At 44.4% G+C, this 18,094-nt stretch overlaps 1 protein-coding gene across 1 annotated transcript; it reads left to right on the forward strand.

Annotated features, from left to right (window-relative positions):
• The first annotated feature begins 635 nt into the window (after positions 1-635).
• On the forward strand, positions 636-11,908 carry LOC147000767 (gasdermin-C). Its single transcript, XM_085831590.1, has 11 exons — positions 636-846; positions 1,472-1,649; positions 3,279-3,441; positions 5,868-5,979; positions 8,461-8,574; positions 8,772-8,801; positions 9,031-9,057; positions 9,835-9,974; positions 10,466-10,595; positions 11,020-11,093; positions 11,669-11,908. The coding sequence occupies exons 1-11, from the start codon at positions 636-638 to the stop codon at positions 11,906-11,908; spliced, it is 1,419 nt and encodes a 472-aa protein (XP_085687716.1).
• Positions 11,909-18,094: the final 6,186 nt, after the last annotated feature.

Below are 18,094 nucleotides of genomic sequence, written 5' to 3' on the forward strand. Positions count from 1 at the left end.
CTACTCAGGCCGGTTTCTGCTTCCCTAACTAATGCAGTCTCAGGTCCCGCGCGCAATTGGATTGGAGCAGAAGCTGTGTTCCACTCACCAGAAGTCTTAAGATCCTGTGGCGGGTGTTGTGGGTAGCTGGCGAGTGTCAGCCGACTCTGCGCCCTAGCTACCCCGGTGCTTTTCTGACCGGAAGAGGCTTGTGGCCCTCCACATTTTCTTTCTCCATTCATCTTTTAACAAATTATTTATTTTTATGTGTATGGATGTCTTACCTGCAAGTATGTCTGTATAGCACATATGTGCCTGGTGCCTGATGAGGTACCCTGGAAATGGGATTACAGATGGTTGTGAGCCATCATTAAGAGCTGGTTCCTATGGAAGAGCATCAGTACTGTTAACCTCTGAGCCACCTCTCCGGCCCATGCCCCCATTGATATTCTGGTGGGCACTACTAGGTCTAGTCTGTCTTTTGGATTTTTGGAATAGTTCCGGGCTAACTTGGATGTGTATATTTCTGCTGTGTGCTGATTTGGGAGTTCTCTCACACATCGGTGGCTTATGACAAAAACATCAGGAATCACTGAGAATCAGTTACACTCTCTCTTTTCCCAGCTGAAGTTTGTGCTTCCTTCTATCCTAGCAACATGTCCTACACATTTGACTGGCTTAGCAAGGATGTGGTTAAAAAGCTTCAAGGAAGAGATCTGAGGCCTGTCCAATGCCTGTCAGATGCAACCAAATTCAGCCTGTTTAACATACTTCAGGAAACTTCTTCCCGGTTGGCTTTGAAAACTGAATATATTCCAGTTGGATTTACCCTTCTGCATCTCTTGGAGCCCAATATTCCTGTTCCAGGTATGGTCAGTCAAGGAACAGAGAAATGTGAAAATTAGTATTTTCAATGGTCCAGCTTCCCAGGTCCTTGAGGTGCTCAGACAGGTAGCTAGTGAACCATTCTGCTTAAAGGCAAAGGGCAAGGAAGGCACTTTAGGAATCCACCCATCCATGCTTTTGTAGACCAGGCTGGCATCGAACTGAGAAGTCCACCTGCCTCTGCCTCCCGAGTAAGAGCTTCTTTAAATAGAGCTATGATACCCATCTTCCTAAAACTTGTTCAAAGTTACATAGTTCAAACTGGTCAGTCTGGTTATGATCCAGACTGAGGTCATTCTATCCTCAAGTCCCAGGTGTTTTTCTATTTCAACAAGATAACCTGGGACTGGATTCTCTGCTCAGAACGGTGTTCCCCAGGGACTGCTAGATACTGAACAAATGCTTTTCTTTCTTAGGATGAAGACCATGCTTGCATGGGTTCTAGAGTTTGCCCTCTGTGGTAATTTACATTTCGAATATTGATTATTAGCTAGCTTCTTGATTAAGATTTAAATGAGGAGAGGAACTATCCTTATTTTTCCCATTCTCCAGAATAGCTATTCCACAGTGAACTCTGAGCTGAACTTGTGTGCCTTTTCTTCTTCAGAGCCTGAAGTGTCAGCTCCCATCCCCCTCAAACACACCATATCCCAGAAACTGAAGGCTGACCTGGATGTCCAAACCATTGCAGGAGGAGAAGCAGGGTTTGTTAAGTCCTGTGGATATGACATCGAGGTTCAGAGTAAGAGCATCCCAAATCCAAAACTGGAAAGTCTTCAAAACAGGCAAGGCCACGGGGGGGGGGGCGGGGGGGCGGGGGGAGGTAAAAGGATGACTCAGCCAAGTTTCAGGCTGTGTTCTTATAGGCAGAGAGGCAGCAAGCAGGTTTTCTTGCTGGGGTGGATGACAATTTAGTTTATTTTACTTAAAAAAATCATTGAAATAAAGACATATAGTCCACTAATAATACTCATTAGGGTAGAATTACCCATTACTGTTCTATTAATGTGATGGGAGCAGAAAGACAAGACAGACAGACAAATGTTCTGATATACTAGAACTTTCTGTTCATTGTATAGAGGATGGGCATGTAATAAGAAACAAATCAGTAGAAGTGAAGGTTAGAATATTGATTAAACTATGCTAAAGATTGTAACAATCTCTTTAAGCAATCAGTGTCCCAGTGGTAAGGGGTTTAGATTGACTTCTTGTCACATCTCCTGATAGATAATTCAGAAGTAGAAATGCATGTTTCATGTGCAGCATTTTGGTGTGATATATGCATATAAGTCAGTAACATATCATCACTGCTTCCAGTAACCATTGTTTAAAAAGTTTTATTACTCCAACCATTGGGCTGACCATAGGGTCCCCAATGAAGGAGCTAGAGAAAGGACCTAAGGAGCTGAAGGGGTTTGCAGCCCCATAGTTGTAATAACAACATGAACTAGCCAGTACCCCTAGAGATCCCAGGGACTAAACCACCAAACAAAGAGCACACATGGTTAGACTGATACCTCCAGCTGCGTATGTATCAGAGGATGGCCTAGTCGGACAACAATTCGAGGAGAGGCACTTTGTCCTATGAAGGTTCTATGCCCCAGTGTAGGGGAAAGCCAGGGCTAGGTAGCTGGAATGGGTTGGTTAGTGAGCAGGGGGAGGGGGGAGGGGATAGGGGAGGGTGTTTTTCAGAGGGGAAACCAGGAAAGGGGATTAAAAAAATAAAGGAGAGGCTAGCAAGATGGCTCAGCAGTTAAGAGCACTGACTGCTCTTCTGAAGGTCCTGAGTTCAAATCCCAGCAACCACATGTTGGCTCACACCCACCCATAATGAGATCTAACGCCCTCTCCTGGTGTGTACTTATGTATAATAATAAAAAAATCTTTAAAAACAAAGAAAAAAAAAGAAACTGGAAAAAAGTATTATTACATTTATTATTTACTCTGGGTGTGTTTGTATGTATGTATGTGTGTGTAGCTGCCATAACTCACATGTGGAAATCAGAGGACAACTTGCAGGAGTCAGATCTCTCCTTCTGCTGTGTGTGTCTGAGAATCAGACTCAGGTCCTCAGGGACTGCAGCAAACACCCCTACCTGCTCAGCTATTTTGCCAGCTTAGTATCTGCTATTTTTATGTCAAGAAAATTTATAGCCTACAGTCTTAGCAGATTTCAGCACCTGTACCATATTATCAACTTCAACCACATGCTTTCTAGGGATATAAATTCATGTCCTCACACTCCCATGGCCAGCACTTTATTGACTGGGCCACATCCCCAGCCTGAAGCTGACTCAATCTCTTTAGTTTTTAAAGGCTGGCTCACATTTTTCTGTTTATTTGTTCATGATTTTGTCTCTGTTTCTATGAAATTAGCTATTTGGATCTTTTCTCATTCTCCTTTACATCTTCAGGAATCTGTTGGACCAGTGGCCAACATATATGAACAATTGCTTGATAGAAGGAAAGAACCTGTATGTGGTGACAGAGGCCTATGAAGTAACCAAGGATACTGTGCTGGAAGGCACAAGCAATGGCAAATTTGGAATCAAAGGGATCATCAACCAGCTTGTCAAGGTACAAGATGGGGACAAGATAGCTGTCCAGCTAGTGTACTCTTCTCAAGGGATTTTGGGGATTGCTTTCCCCAAGGTCACAAGGATGGGGTCATTATTTTCCACTGCTCATTTGTAGTATATGCTTAATGTTAGTCCTGATCTTACATTATATTCTAATGCCCTTGTTTATAATGCTTTAATACATAGGATCAGCAAATATTGATAAATTCCAAAATGATGTTATTATTTGTTACCATGTGTTGTATGAGTAAACAGTAGATACTGTAGAAACAGAAATGTAAGGATTCTTCATATATACACACACCAGTATCATTGCTAGAAAACACAGGAACATCTTTACTAAACTGTACCTATTAATCTATGTTCTATGATCATCTGATAACACATATTTTTTCAGATGTGGTCTTATATAGCCTAGATTGCCTTCAACTGACTATGGAGCTAAGATTGGCTTTGAACTTCTGGTCCTCCAGCTTCCACTTTCCAAATGCTGGGGTTGCAGATATATCTCACATGCCTGGCTGTGGTAGTCAATGTTTGAAGGGGCAATATTTAAATACCTTGATTTACATGATCTATGACCAAGTCCCATATAAAGGCAGGCTTGTCAAAATACTAGCTGATTTCTCTATGGTGACTCTAAAACCAAGAAGAGTTCAAATGAATATATTTCAAGCTCTAAAAGAATACAAATGCCAGCCTGGACTATTATACCCAGCAGAACTGTCAGTCATAATCAAAGGGGAAAGTAAACCTTTCTATGATAAAGCTTGTGAAAGAACTTATGACCACCAGTCTAGCTCTACAGAGGAGACTAAAAAGAATAATTCTTCATTAAGAAAGGGGTGGAAATGCACAATGAGTGATAGCAAAAACTAACATTTACTCAGTGATTAAACAAAAGTCCATAAATGCCATAAAAGTAAACAAAATGACAGAAATCAATATACTTTGAACATTAGTGGTTTAAACTCCCTAATCAAAAGACATACATTAGCAGTCTAGAGTAGTAAAAAGAAGACCAATTTTCTGTTTCCAAGGAACATACCTCAACCACCAAAGATGGAAACTTTTCTTAGGGTACAAGTCAGGCACAGATATTCAAATCAAAAGAGAAGTAGACAGACATAAGTTGCCATAGTAAAATCTAATGAAATAGACTTTAATCCAAAAATAATCAGAAGGAAGAATGTCAGTTCACACAGATCAAGAGAACAGTCTAACACAAAGATATTATAATTCTAAGAATATATGGTAGTTTGAATAAGTTTGTCCCAGTGAGTGGTACTATTAGGAAGTGTGGTCTTGTTGGAGTAGGTGTGGCCTTGTTGGAGGAAGTGGGTCACTATATGGGTGGGCTTTAGAACTCTCCTCCTAGCTGCCTGGAAGATAGTCTTCTCTTGGCTGCCTTTGGATCAAGATGTAGAACTTTAGGCTCCTTCAACTCCATGTCTGCCTGGTTGCTGCCATGCTTCCTGCTATTATGTTAGTGGACTAAACCTTTGAATCTGTAAGCCAGCACTAACTAAATATTTGCCTTTATAAGAGTTGCCTTGGGCATGGTGTCTCTTCACAGCAATTGAAACCCTAACCAAGATATCATATTTCCATCAAGGATGTGTACACTCAGCTTCATAAAACAAACATTTGTATATGTAAAGGAACATAGATGGTTGTCTTAATGAATGGAGAGTGACAATGTGGCAATAACACAATGGAATTTTATTCACCTGCAAAGATGTGTGAAACTATGAAACTATCAGGAAAATGGATGTACTGGAAATATTAATCCTGAATGAGGCAACCCAGACTCAGAAAGACAGATGCTTCATGTCCTGTCTCAGACTCTGTGAGGCTGCTGAGTTCAGTAGATGGTACCTCTAGGGTCCCAAGGAGATGATGAGTAACAGGACAGAAGATACAGAAGACATCACATGGACTGATAGAGACAAGCTCTGGAATGAGGAGAAGGAGCCTCCCTCAACAGCTAGCTGAGAATACAGGCCTATGTAGAAACCCAGATGTGAATATGGGTAAATCAGAGTGAAACCTCAACATTAGGAGACAATAAATCATATACCTAGTTTGGAAAACTCTAGACATTGCAATATGGCTGCAGCTATGGCTCAGTGGTAAATACTAGACTGGCACCCATGGTGCTATGAATTCAATGTCTAGGCCTCTCTAGGCACAACTCCCACATTTCAATGTAGGCAAATATTGTCATAAAAGGGAGAGGAGCAGTAACTGGATATGGGAACCAGGAGGGGGGATAAGTAAGTGACTGTTAGTATTTTCTCATGAGCTTTCTAGATTTATGACTTTTAAATTATATGCATACTCTTTTTGGATTAAAAGTAAACATTTTTTATGGTGTTATGAGTCAAAGAACTACACGTTCCTAGAAATGTTTTGTCTCCCCAGGTTGGAGGCAGTGGGCAGTGGCAAACAGAGAGAACAGATTCAATACCTATCAAAAAAGGTTCGGTGTTGGCCTACAAAAAGCAGCAACTCGTCATTGAGAATAACACTTGTGGTGAGCAGCAGTGGGGACCTGGTGGGGATGGGGTGTCCAAACATGTGGATCTCCTCTGACTACAGACCAGGAGCACTCCTCACTGTCCCAGGCACATGCCCTACCTTCAGTCACCTCTAAGCATGGCCATCTTCAAATACTGCTAGCCGTAGTTGCAGAGGTAGTTTCCTGCATAGGAATGGATCTGACTTGGAGTGTCCAAAAAGTCCAGGCTATTTCCAGTCATCTCTGGGCATTCATCTCTAGTCATTCAAGGTCCTGCTCCTACTTAGAAGCCCAATAGGGAGCTGCCAGGTTGACCAGGTGACCCATAACTCCACATTAAATTTCCTTAATAAAACAGAAGCACAATAGAACTGAAGCTGTCGACAGAATGCCTGAACGCAGTACAGAATTTTCTCCAAGACTCTTACCTTGAGTTGTACCACTGCCCAACACACATACCACAAACAACATATACACATTACCCCCACCCTCCCATCCACACATACCCACACATTCAGATTTTGCCATAGTGTGAAATTGTCTGTGTTAGGCATGGACTTGTGTGTGATCTGACTGTCAGAACATGAGTAGGTCTCAGAGCCCCAAGTTATTCCTCAGTGTGACTGGTAGCACCTAAGAGAGGAGGGGAATACACACACACACACACACACACACACACACACACACACACACACCTCAGTATCTACCTTGTAGATTAATCCCCTAGTTATCAGCAACAGTCAAGGAAGTTGGGCTCTCTAATTTAGTAAGTACAGTTAGTGGCTGATGGCTTCTAGAGAAATTGTCCGTATCCTTATAGCACCTATGACTGAATCATAGGGTGGGAAATGGGAACAGGGTTGGAGATGCCTATTAAATGCCTTACTGTTGCAGATCATGGTAAGTGAAAAGTGCTTTCTTTTACAGAGGGAGAAGAAAATGAACCCTATACTCAAAATATTAATAGCAAAACAAAATAAACTGTGATTAGATCAAATGTACTCAGAGGCCATGCATGTGGAGGCTGAATGCAGGGTGGGGTTGGGGGTTGGGTTCAGGGTATGCGTAGGTGTAGGGGTGGGAGTCGGGGTGTGGGGTGGAGTGTTACCTGGAGGATAAACTCTAAAGTTTGATGTGTGCACAGAAGAGAGGAAACTCAGGAGAGCTGACTAGGTGGGTGAGAGGAAGCAATAATGGGAGGGGGCTCTAGGATCAAGGGTTCTGACGGTGCAGAGCCCAGTTGTCAGGTCAAGCAAAGTGTTGGTGAACCTAAGTGATGAAGAGAAATTGGAGCCCTATGTATTACAGGTCACTTCCTCTACCTCCTTTCTTCATGTCAGCTTCGGAGAAAAATGACACTGTGGTTTTCCCCTTCCACAGGAGAAGGCCAGTTTTCTCAGAATCTTCTGGGCAGTGATATGTCAACTATTGTGTCCTTTTTGGTCTGTTATGAGGGACTAAATTTTGCTTGCCAGTCAATACATTGTCCCTGGTGGTTCTCTTCCTTTGATTGTATAAAAAAGATGCTCTGATCGCCCCCTAATGCTCAGAATGTGACTTGCAGACACTTTGAAGTTTGTTTTTTGTTTGTTTGTTTTTGTTTTTTGTTTTTTTTTTTTTTTTGGTCCTAACTTCATTTAGTTCACACGTTAAATGTTGTCATCTTTGTTTCCTCCACACGTTCATTTCATGGGTCAAATGCTTGAATTTTATTGTTAGGCACGTTTAGACCTCAGCACAGCTCCATGAACGTGAGCGCAGAACGACTCGAGATCACCAGATTGAGCGTAGATAAAGGAGGCCAGCTAGTAACTGAAGGCTAACAAGAGACCTGTATGACAGGGCAGGAGGAAAACAGTCTGCTTCACCTCATGGAATATTTATTTGCTTGTTTTTATTTTGTGTGTATTTGTGTTTTCCTGCATGTAAGCATTCCAAACACATGCAGTTTCCAAAGAGGCCAGAAGAGGGCGCTGCCGTATGGGCTCTAGAACTGAATTCTGGTTCTTTGCAAGAGCTGCAAGACTCTCTTCAACTCTCATGGAGTAATTCTTGAATGTCAGAGGGTGTAATGGCCACCTAAAGTGCTCATTTAAGATGCCAGTTTCAGGCAAGTGAGATGGATTAGCTGGGGAAGGTGCTTGCTACCAGGCCTCATGACTTGAGCTCTGTCTCCATGCCCCTCATGTTGGAAGGAAATAACTGACTGTTGGACCTGGCCTCTGTATGTGTCCAAGGCACACATGCATGTGCACACAATAAATAAACAAACATAATACAATGCAGGTTTCAGGGCACCTGTGAAAGGATCTGATTCACAGGACACACAGGCTGGTGCTCAGGTTGACAGTGGTCCCTGGTGTTTGGCTTGGGAGTCCCTATGTGAGGTGTGGGAAGAACTCTAGCAGGTGTAACCTCACCTCACCTCACCTCACCTCACCTCACCTCACCTCACCTCACCTCGCCTCACCTCACTTGAGTTTCTTTTCCATTTAGTCATTCTCCATTCTGCTAATGCTAAGAAGAAGATGACCTTTCCAAACAGACCTAAGGCATTATCTGGACCCACTGGACCCACGCTAAGATATCAGGAGCTAGTCATTGAGATAGGTATGACATTGCTAAACCGAGATCTACCTGGGATGAGTTTATCGTAGGAAGTTTCTCATAAGAACAGAATTGCAAGGTGAAAAGCAAGGACGGATAGAGGAGTTGGGTGGGGCAGGGATAGGAACATGGGAGAGGACATAAGGGATATAAGGACAAACACTAATTCTTGGGTGGGCCAATATATTATCTCCTTCTAGGCTCGTGGATAAATGCCATCGATCCAATTGGTGAGTGTGTCTGGTGGGGTTGGGGTTGGAGATCAGGGTGATGTTACTTGGCTTTGCCCTAGACCTGATTCTGGTTGCTGGAGGATGGGAAAGTTCATGGAAGGCCAATGTGGTGAAGGCATAGACTGGGTATGGGGCAGGAGGGATGAGATGGTAGGAGAGACTCTCTAATGTGTGTCTCAAAAAACTGAGGATGAAGAAAGTTAACAGTTCACGTTTCTCTTTCTAGGAACAATTAAGGAGCCTGCCCATCTAGGTGAGTGTGTGTGTGTTTAAAGAGGAAATCTGGGCTTCTACTGGGAAACCATAGACTCGGATCTCAAATGATAACTTCCTATGGAATTCAGAATTCGGAGGCCTACTTCCACATTCTTTTCAGTTAGTTCAACTCACACATGCACATTGTGTGCACTGATGTTCACTGAGGACAAACGGGAAGCAGACGTTGCTCCAGCGTGGGGAATGGGAAAGAGTCAGAGAGATGTGCTTTGGTGCTTCCATGGTGGTACCCTCCCACTGTCCCGGCTCACCCAGAGGACATGTGGCAGAGCCAGAACGCCTTCAAATGCAGTGCTTGGCTAATTCTTTATAGATTTCAGAGATACTGGCCGATAAGTGTGCCTATTATGTGCCAGGTGCCTGAGAATCACCAACACATTGACCCCTCACCACATCCCCATTTATCACACCCGGAAGCTGATCCACGAACACCGAGGATCGCTGTCACCAGAGCCCAACAGTACGTTTCATTCCTGACATATCCCAGAAATGAATACTTGCTCCTTTCTCTCCCAACACTTGCAATAACCAGTGCTCAGATTTCCATTCTCTACCCCCAGTGCTGTGTCCCCACCTTTCAGAGTGCTAATGCTTCCTTGTTTCTAGCTTCATGATAGTTGCCCCCCCCCGGGGGGGGGAAGTCAAGCAGATTGTCAATGAAGACATTTTTAGCTACTGGAAATGGTACCATCCCAGGGATATCTAATTGAAGAATGTCTCTCACTTTCTGATTGGTGTTGCTCTCTGCAAACAGATTTTATGTGCCTACAACATGAAGTATCTGAACAAACACAACTACTGGCTAAGCTCTCAAAGGATGTTCAAGAAGTTGTGTTCTCCAGTTTCCTGCACATGCTCAGTGACAGGGATGTTCTGTATGACCTGATGAAAATGGTGAGAGTTTCATAGCTGTCTAGAGATGATCAAACCTGTAATGGTCAGTTTGGGAGACAGAGATGCTAAGACATGAAGGAGGAGGGATGTATATGATGCTGAGAACACTGAGAAAGATGTCAAAGGTGGGGATTTCAGCTCCATGCACAATGTAGAGGGTTAGAGAGTGTGGCCTACTAGTTCTGCTCCCCATGGAGAGATACTTAACTCCTCTGGAAATAGCCACATTACAGGAGAATAATTTTGAACCAGATATGGGAAGCTGAAGTTACTTGAAGGAAGGTTGAAAGTTCAGGGTCTTCCTGGGCTACTTAGTGAGTTCAAAGCTGGTTTGGGCAACAGCCTGAGACCCTGTCACATGAATGAATAAAAAGAAGGGTAAAAGGAGCCAGGGTGTTGCTTGGTGATAAAGAACTCGTTCAGCATGTAGAAAGCCATCCTGTCCTCAGAACTGGAAATGATGTTATTAACAGAACACCTGTCTCCTTTAGCTGGAGTTGAATCAGTTGGGGCATATGGATGGCCCAGGTGGCAAAATCCTGGATGAGCTGCAAAAGGATTCTAGCACCCCATGGATTGACCTAAAGGACCTCATTCTTTATCTCCTTCAAGCCCTGATGGGTAAGAATGATTTCAGGGGGAGTTTGGGGAGAGTCCTCATGTTGGTCCTCATAGGGCTGTGTCAGAGGCCACCTCTCCAAAGCCTTTGGATTATCATGACCATTCTCACATCATCCTTCTCTCTAATGCCAGCTAGGCTCTGAATGATAACAGTGCATGGACCACAGATGGAGTCTGAGGTCTAGAAAATGAGCAGTCATCAATCCCTTAACACATCCTTGGAGGAAGCTGATTCCTGCCTCAGCCCTTATAATTTTCAGCTCTGGGTCATGTCACTTATGAGCCTGGAGCCCATCTCAAGGGCTGGAGAACTTTTTTGAGCAGTGCATTTGACCTTCAAGTGTAATGGGAAATATTCCTGTGTCTCAGAGTTTTCCTCTCATTGGGTTCACGGTAAGAAGAAAATACATTTTCCTTCCCCCAGTGCTGAGCGATACCCAACTCTGTCTGCTGGCCCAGTCTGTGGAGATGCGGCTCCTCCCTCACCAAAGAGAGCTGGTAAGAAACTGCCAGGGGAAGGTTGTCCGGTGTGTGTGTGTGTGTGTGTGTGTGTGTGTGTGTGTGTGTGTGTGTAGGAAAGCAGGAACAGAAAGAACATTCTAGAAGAGATCAGTGAGGTTTCTACAAGGGGAGTCGGGAACCCTCTGGGGAGCAGGCAGGTTGGGTTCCACCATATCAGGAGCATCTCTGCAGTTATGGAAGCCTTGGAAGTGAGGCCCACTAGGTCTAAGTTAGCCATCTAGGAAGGCATCTTTGTAGGAAGTAAAGGGATACAAGTCAGTCTCACTGTTTGATTACAGTTACCATTTGCAAATCGCCTAACTCTCCCTTATATATTTCTCTCTAAATACAAAAGTGTGTATAGCCACATGCATACATGTGTGCTCACACCGGCAGAGGATACTCTTGTGCAGCTTAGGCTCTATAATTGCCATGTTTTAGGTAAGGAGCCAATGCTTAGTGCTTCAGGTCTTGCTCATTAGGTCTTTATTCTGCGTTTCTTCCGCGTGTTGGGACAGATCTTACCCTGGGGTCAGAGCCTGGTTGGCCCAATCTGATAATTTTTGTTCTAGGTAAAGAGCATCCTACAGCCAAACTTCAAGTATCCCTGGAACATTCCCTTCACACTCCAGCCTCAGCTTCTTGCCCCACTCCAGGGTGAGGGCTTGGCCATTACCTATGAATTGCTGGAGGAGTGTGGTCTGAAGATGGAGCTGAATAATCCCAGGTCAACTTGGGATTTGGAAGCCAAGATGCCCCTGTCTGCTCTCTATGGAAGTCTGTCATTTTTACAGCAACTTTCAGATGCCTAACTCTTCCTCCAGGCCCAGCCTCAGTCCTGGATACATTTGAGATATTGCACCATGGCATACACAAGAGTTGTGATTCGAGTGCATGTTTTAGGCTGGTGGGAATAAAGATGCTACGGCTCCTTTTTTTTTTTTTTTTTTTAAGTACTATTGATTCACAATTATACAAATAATATACTTGGATCAGATTCTACCTACCCCCATTGTTTCTATTAATACATCCCTTCCAAGTTCCTTTTTCCTCAACAACTTCTCATTCAACATTTGTCTGTTTGTTTGATGCTATGCTACATTTAATTAGGGTTGTTTGCATAAGTGTGGGATTACTCATTTGAGCAAGGGTAGCCTTCCAGAGGCTACCTCCTGCCAGCAGCATTGAGAGCCTATAGGTGTTTTAGGGCGGGTGAGGTTCTCCTCCATTCATGTGGAATGTTGGTTGGCTCGGGTTTGCTTGGTCTTGTGCGGGTACCCATTGCCACTTTGAGTTTATGGGTTTAACAGCTATTCCATATTCTTACCATGTCTAGGAAACAGGATGTTGTTATCTGTCAAAACTAGTCAAATAGTATGCTAAATAAAGATTTAGACGTTTTCCTCTATATAAAAGGATATGTATTTTACTTTTACTTAATTGTGTGCATTTTGAGTTGTTCTGGGTGAAAGGTACTGGTGTCAGTAACTTTGAAATGCATCAGCAATAAATTGGGATGTTTTAGGTAAGTAGTCAATAGTATGATTACTTAATACTCTTTTAGGCACCCTTACTTATTTTATCCCCCCCTGTGTTTACTTCCCTTTCCCTTTTAATTAGAGCTCCCCCTTTTCCCCATTCCCCCCTTGGATCACTTGCACCCTGCCATTTCCCTCTGTGTTCTCCTACTGCTACCCACCCCCATACCCCGTGGCCCCTTTTACTCCCCTGGTTTCTGTACTTGCTCCAGGACAGACAGGTTCTCTCCTATGAAGACTTGGCACGGGGAGGCTCAAGTGAGAGAGAACATGCAGGGTTTGTTTGTCTGGGTCTGAGTTATCTCATTCAATGATTTTGTTTTCTAGTTCTATCCATTTGCCTTCACATTTCCTGAGTTTATTTTTCTTTACAGCTGAATAGCATTTCATACTGTGTATATACCACATATCATTATCCATTCATCAGTTGAAGGACATTTAGGATGTTTCTCTTTCTTTTCTTCTGGATATGTATTTTTGAATTGATTATTTAGGAATCTCATAGCATGCACCCCCAATGGTGCCTACCTCCCAGCCTTCCCATGTCCACCCCTTCCTCTGTAACCTGTTCCTCAAAGAAAAAGAAAGAAAAGAGCCAAGCCATCCTGTGTTGTCTATATATTCACTGGAACATGTTCAAATTCTTAGTGGTCAGACCGCCCTACCCTCCCACCCCCAAAAGTCTTTCTCTGCTTGGGTCCACACCAAAAACCTTCAACTGATAGAACCCTATGGCTACCAGCGAGGTGCAGGGCTAGATATTCCACACCTAAGCCACTGCTTGCCTCAGTTTGCTATGGGCCAGTGAGAGGTGGGGCCAGACCTTCTGAGTGGGGGCTGTGTGCAATACATGTATCATCATCACAGTGAGGCCCAAGAGGAGTGAGGCCAACTCTGGCTAGCAAGGGGCAGAGCCAACTCTCCAGCGGGGGCAGGGCCAGCTCCAGCGGGGTGCAGCTGGGGAAACACACACACACACACACACACACACACACACACACACACCTCTCCAGTGAGGGGCAGTAGGGCTGGCTCTCCAGCATCCATGGATATTATTAACATGACTTCAGGTGGCAGAACATCTGTATCCACTTTCGTGGCAACAAGGACCACAAATATCAACACAGTCCTTGGCTGTGGTATCAGGACCACCAACTCACTCACAGCTCTGAGCAGCTTCAGGGGCCATGAGCTTCAGCATAGCCTCAGAGAACTACTTTTACCATTCACATCAGGATGGCCTCTGAGGGAGTAAAGCCCCAGGGCATCACCAGCAGCACAGATGTCATGGATCTCAGGCTTCACAGAGTTCTGAGGCAGCAGCATAGGCCACAGTCACTGACACAGTCTCTTCCAGGTGGGTTTTTTTTTTTTTTTTTTTTGAGGAGGTCCAATTCAGCAAGTGAACCTTTCTTCATCTCGAGCTTCCATCCTTGCCCAGAGCCAGGGGGATTCCCTCCTGCAGCCAGGCAGTATGTTCAGGGGCTAAGTCTGCATCTGCAGAAGTTCCAGGCTACATTACCGGCTCTCTCCTGCCCCTGCCCCTTCCCCCGCACCCCCCCCTCCTTTGAGCAATGACAGCACATCATCTTAGCCCTCTCTCTATCTTACCTGTCACCACCATCACGTCTCCAGTTCTACCTCGTTCCATACTGCATACACTGCTCCGTTTTTCTACGTTTCCCACCTCTACATTTCGTATCTGTTTATTGTAGTGGCACCTGCCTGTGTCGGGGCGTTGGGCCCTGGGCAGTGCATGCCTGCGTCTGTTTCTATTTCTTATTGTGAACAGAACAGCAATGAACATGGCTGAGCAAGTACCCGTGGAATACGATGTTGAGTCCTTTGGGAGTATGCTAAGGATTGAAACTGATGGGCCATACAGTAGATTTCCTTTAGCTTTTTGAGGCGTCTCTACACTGATTTCCAGACTGGCTACACAACGTTGCTGTCCCTCCAAATTACTACAGACCAAGTGGCTTAAAACAAAGATACATTCCTTTGTAGTTCTCGTTCCCAGAAGTCAAGGCGCCATCTTTCACTCTTTAGGGCTTCAGTGAGAACAGCTGCTGCCTCTTCATTTCTGGTGACTGTTGGCCCTCTGGCATGCCTTGGCTTGTGGCTACATCATTCTAATTTCTGTCTCTATGTTTACATATCCCTCTTTTTAGAGTCTTGATTTCCTTGTGCCCTTAGGGGAGGGAGGTTTTGGGGATTTAGGTCTCTCTTCAATCCAGGACAACTATCTAATGAAACATGTCTACAACAATTGCATTTCCAAATGTCAAGTTCTGAGCTCAATGTGATGCTTTTCAAATGAGTGTCGTTGATCAGGGGCTGTGTGAGAAAATCAGTATGTGAAGGGGCTACACATGTGAGTTTGGTGTGGGTGGGGCTTTGTCTGGTAAGTGTTCTATTGCTGTGAAGAGACACCATGACCATAGCAACCTTTATAAAAATTTTCTTAAGTCGGGGCTTTTTAACAGTCTCAGAAGCTTATCGCTATGACAGCAAGCATGGTGATACACAGGCAAACACGGCAGCTGAGAGTTCTACATCTGGATCTGAAGGTAGAAAAAAAAAGAGAAAAAGACACTGGCTCTGGCTTGAGTTTTTGAAACCTTAAAGCCCACCCCCCAGTGACATACTTCCTCCAACAAGGCCACACCTACTTCAAGGCCATATCTCCTAATCCCTCTCAAGTAGTGCTACTCCCTGTTAAACAAGCATTCAAATCTATGAGCCTATGGGGGGGGGCATTCCAGTTCAAACCACCACAGGCTTCCAGCAGACCAGACATGGGGAGTGTTCCACCTACAGCCATTTAGAAAGCAGCCCTGGGAAGCACATGGGTGAAGTTAGAGGTGTTGGGAAAGGGGCTTGCTGGTGGCCAGTTTTGGATTCCTTGTGGCCCAGGGAGACCTGTTCACGTTTTATCCAAGGAGAGGGCTGCTGGGTATATGTACTGGCTGGTTTTGTGTGTCAACTTGACACAAGCTGGAGTTGTCACAGAGAAAGTAGCTTCTCTTGAGGAAAGGCCTCCATGAGATCCAGCTGTAAGGCGTTTTCTCAGTTAGTGACCAAGGATGTGAGGGTCCATTGTGGGTGGGACCATCCCTGGACTGGTAGTCTTGGGTTCTATAAGAAAGCAGGCTGAGCAAGCCAGGGGAAGCAAGACAGTAAGTAATATCCCTCCATGGCCTCTGCATCAGCTTCTGCTTCCTGCCTGCTTGAGTTCCAGTCCTGACTTCCATTGGTGATGAACAGCAATGTGGAAGTGTAAGCTGAATAAACCCTTTACTCCCCAACTTGCTTCTTGGTCATGATGTTTTATGCAGGAATAGAAACCCTGAGTAAGACAATACAGAAGCACTGGAAGGGAGCAGACACTAAGCAGATATTGGAACTTCTCTCATTGCCTAGGCCCTGTATAGTGTCTTTTAAAAGTAAAGTGCTTAGAAAGCAGTGTGCTGGTTAGTCTTGCTTGCCAACTTGACATACCCGGAAAGAGGCAACTTCGACTGACAACCTGCCTCCATCAGACTGGCCTGTAGGCATGTGTGGAACATTTTCTTGATTGCTAATTGAGGTAGGAGGGCTTATCCCACTGTGGGCAGGGCTACTTCTGAGCAGGTTGTCCTTGGTTGTATAAGAAAGGTAGGTGAGCAAGCCAGGGGCTGGAAGCCAGTGAGCATCATTCCTCCTCGGTCTCTGCTTAGGTTTTTGCCTTCAGACTCTTGCCTTGAATTCCTACCTTGGCTTTCCTGACGACGGACTGTAACTAGTAAGCTAAATAAACCCTCACTTCAGGGTCTCAAAGACAGACTTGGGGGCTCTGCTTGGTTTCTTTGTTCCTTTTCTCAGTGAAGCTACATGGAACAAATGTTCTTTTTCTGATTTCTACTATTAATTTGCCTCTTTTTAACTGGCTTATTGAAGACAGTTCCCAGACCACATGTGGTGCACCAGTTGTGACCTCAAGTATGACAACACTAGACTGGCTTGGAGGCGATTTAAAGGCAATTTATGGGAATTTAAGATTATATCATTGCGGTTGATCAATGGAAAGACTGGCATGATTGTGTGGTGAAATTCCAATTGTCGCCAGCAGATGGCAGCATTGTCCAGCAGCAAGCTGTTTGTGGGCACCCTCCCCTCCCCCACTCTCCCCTTACACCTCTTTCACTTCCCTCCCTGTTGGGTTAAGGTGGAATGGGAATGGAGAAACTGGGCAAGACAGAGTTGTTGTTCACACTGGTCTCTTTTTCCATCTTCATGTAGGCTCTCCCTCTTAAACACTGCATTACTTGTGTTCGCTCCTTCAAACATTTCTGAAGGGAAAACCTGAGTTATGGGGAACCTGGAACTATTTTCAATATTTTAGAAAATATGACTTGGTGCGATGTCGGCTGCTTATGCTGGAACTATTCCGGGTTATGCGATAAATCAGATTGTCTCATGCTGAGCAAAGATTGCAACTACAAGTCTTAACTGCCTTGCAGTAAGCCAGGAAACACTTCTCGACGAGGTTAGCCAGCCATTAAATCCTTCTACACATCTTAGAACCTTGCTTGATACCTAAGAAAGCATGAGTGAAAAAAATGCCAAGACTCAGTAACTTGGTGAGAACATGAAGTCTGTTCAAATACTGAAAAGCTGCCTCCCATGAGTGAGCTGGAAGGACCTGGGTTTGGGAATGGGTTTGAGACAGGTTTTAAATGAGTCAAATTTTCTGAGTTTCATAATCAGTCTCCCTCTCCTTCTCCCTTTTCCTCTCCCTTGTCCCCTCTCCCTCTGTCTCTGTCTCTCTGTCTGTCTATCTCTCTCTCAACTCAAGCTCTATGCATGCTAGATCAATGCTCTACCACTGAACTACATCCTAGCCCATCTCTCCACTAGGTTAAATTAAGTAAGATAAGTAAAAGGCATAGATAACCCAGGACAGCACCCAGGAGAACCCAGCACAGCACCTAGTGCTGCTGAGGATCACTAAGCACGGACAAACCTGAGGCTTGTTATGAACCTAATGTCAATCCTAAAAGGGAGATGCAGAAGCAATGGGTAGAAGACAGACTTGCTTCATTTCTGGGGCATTGAATTTAGTTGTGTGTGTGTTTTGTTAAGGTTAATTTTTTTTTTTTAATATTTTTATTACATATTTTCCTCAATTACATTTCCAATACTATCCCAAAAGTCCCCCATAGCGCCCCCCACTTCCCTACCCACCCATTCCCATTCTTTTGGCCCTGGCATTCCCCTATATTGGGGCATATAAAGTTTGCAAGTCCAATGGGCCTCTCTTTCCATTGATGGCCGACTAGGCCATCTTTCGATACATATGCAGCTAGAGACAAGAGCTCCAGGGTTCTGGTTAGTACATCATGTTGTTCCAACAATAGGGTTGCAGATCCCTTTAGCTCCTTGGGTACTTTCTCTAGCTTCTCCATTGGGAGCCCTGTG

This window comes from Mus caroli, unplaced genomic scaffold (genome assembly GCF_978045245.1).
Source record: "Mus caroli unplaced genomic scaffold, Mus_caroli_1 scaffold_16, whole genome shotgun sequence".
Taxonomy (NCBI): Eukaryota; Metazoa; Chordata; class Mammalia; order Rodentia; family Muridae; genus Mus; species Mus caroli.

Excerpts from the sequence above, each read along its gene's own strand:
- LOC147000767 (XM_085831590.1), top strand. The coding sequence starts at position 636 with ATGTCCTACACATTTGACTGGCTTAGCAAGGATGTGGTTAAAAAGCTT. Across the intron at positions 9,058-9,834 it reads TAAGGAGCCTGCCCATCTAG|ATTTTATGTGCCTACAACAT; the intron begins GTGAGTGTGTGT and ends CTCTGCAAACAG. Across the intron at positions 10,596-11,019 it reads TCTCCTTCAAGCCCTGATGG|TGCTGAGCGATACCCAACTC; the intron begins GTAAGAATGATT and ends TCCTTCCCCCAG.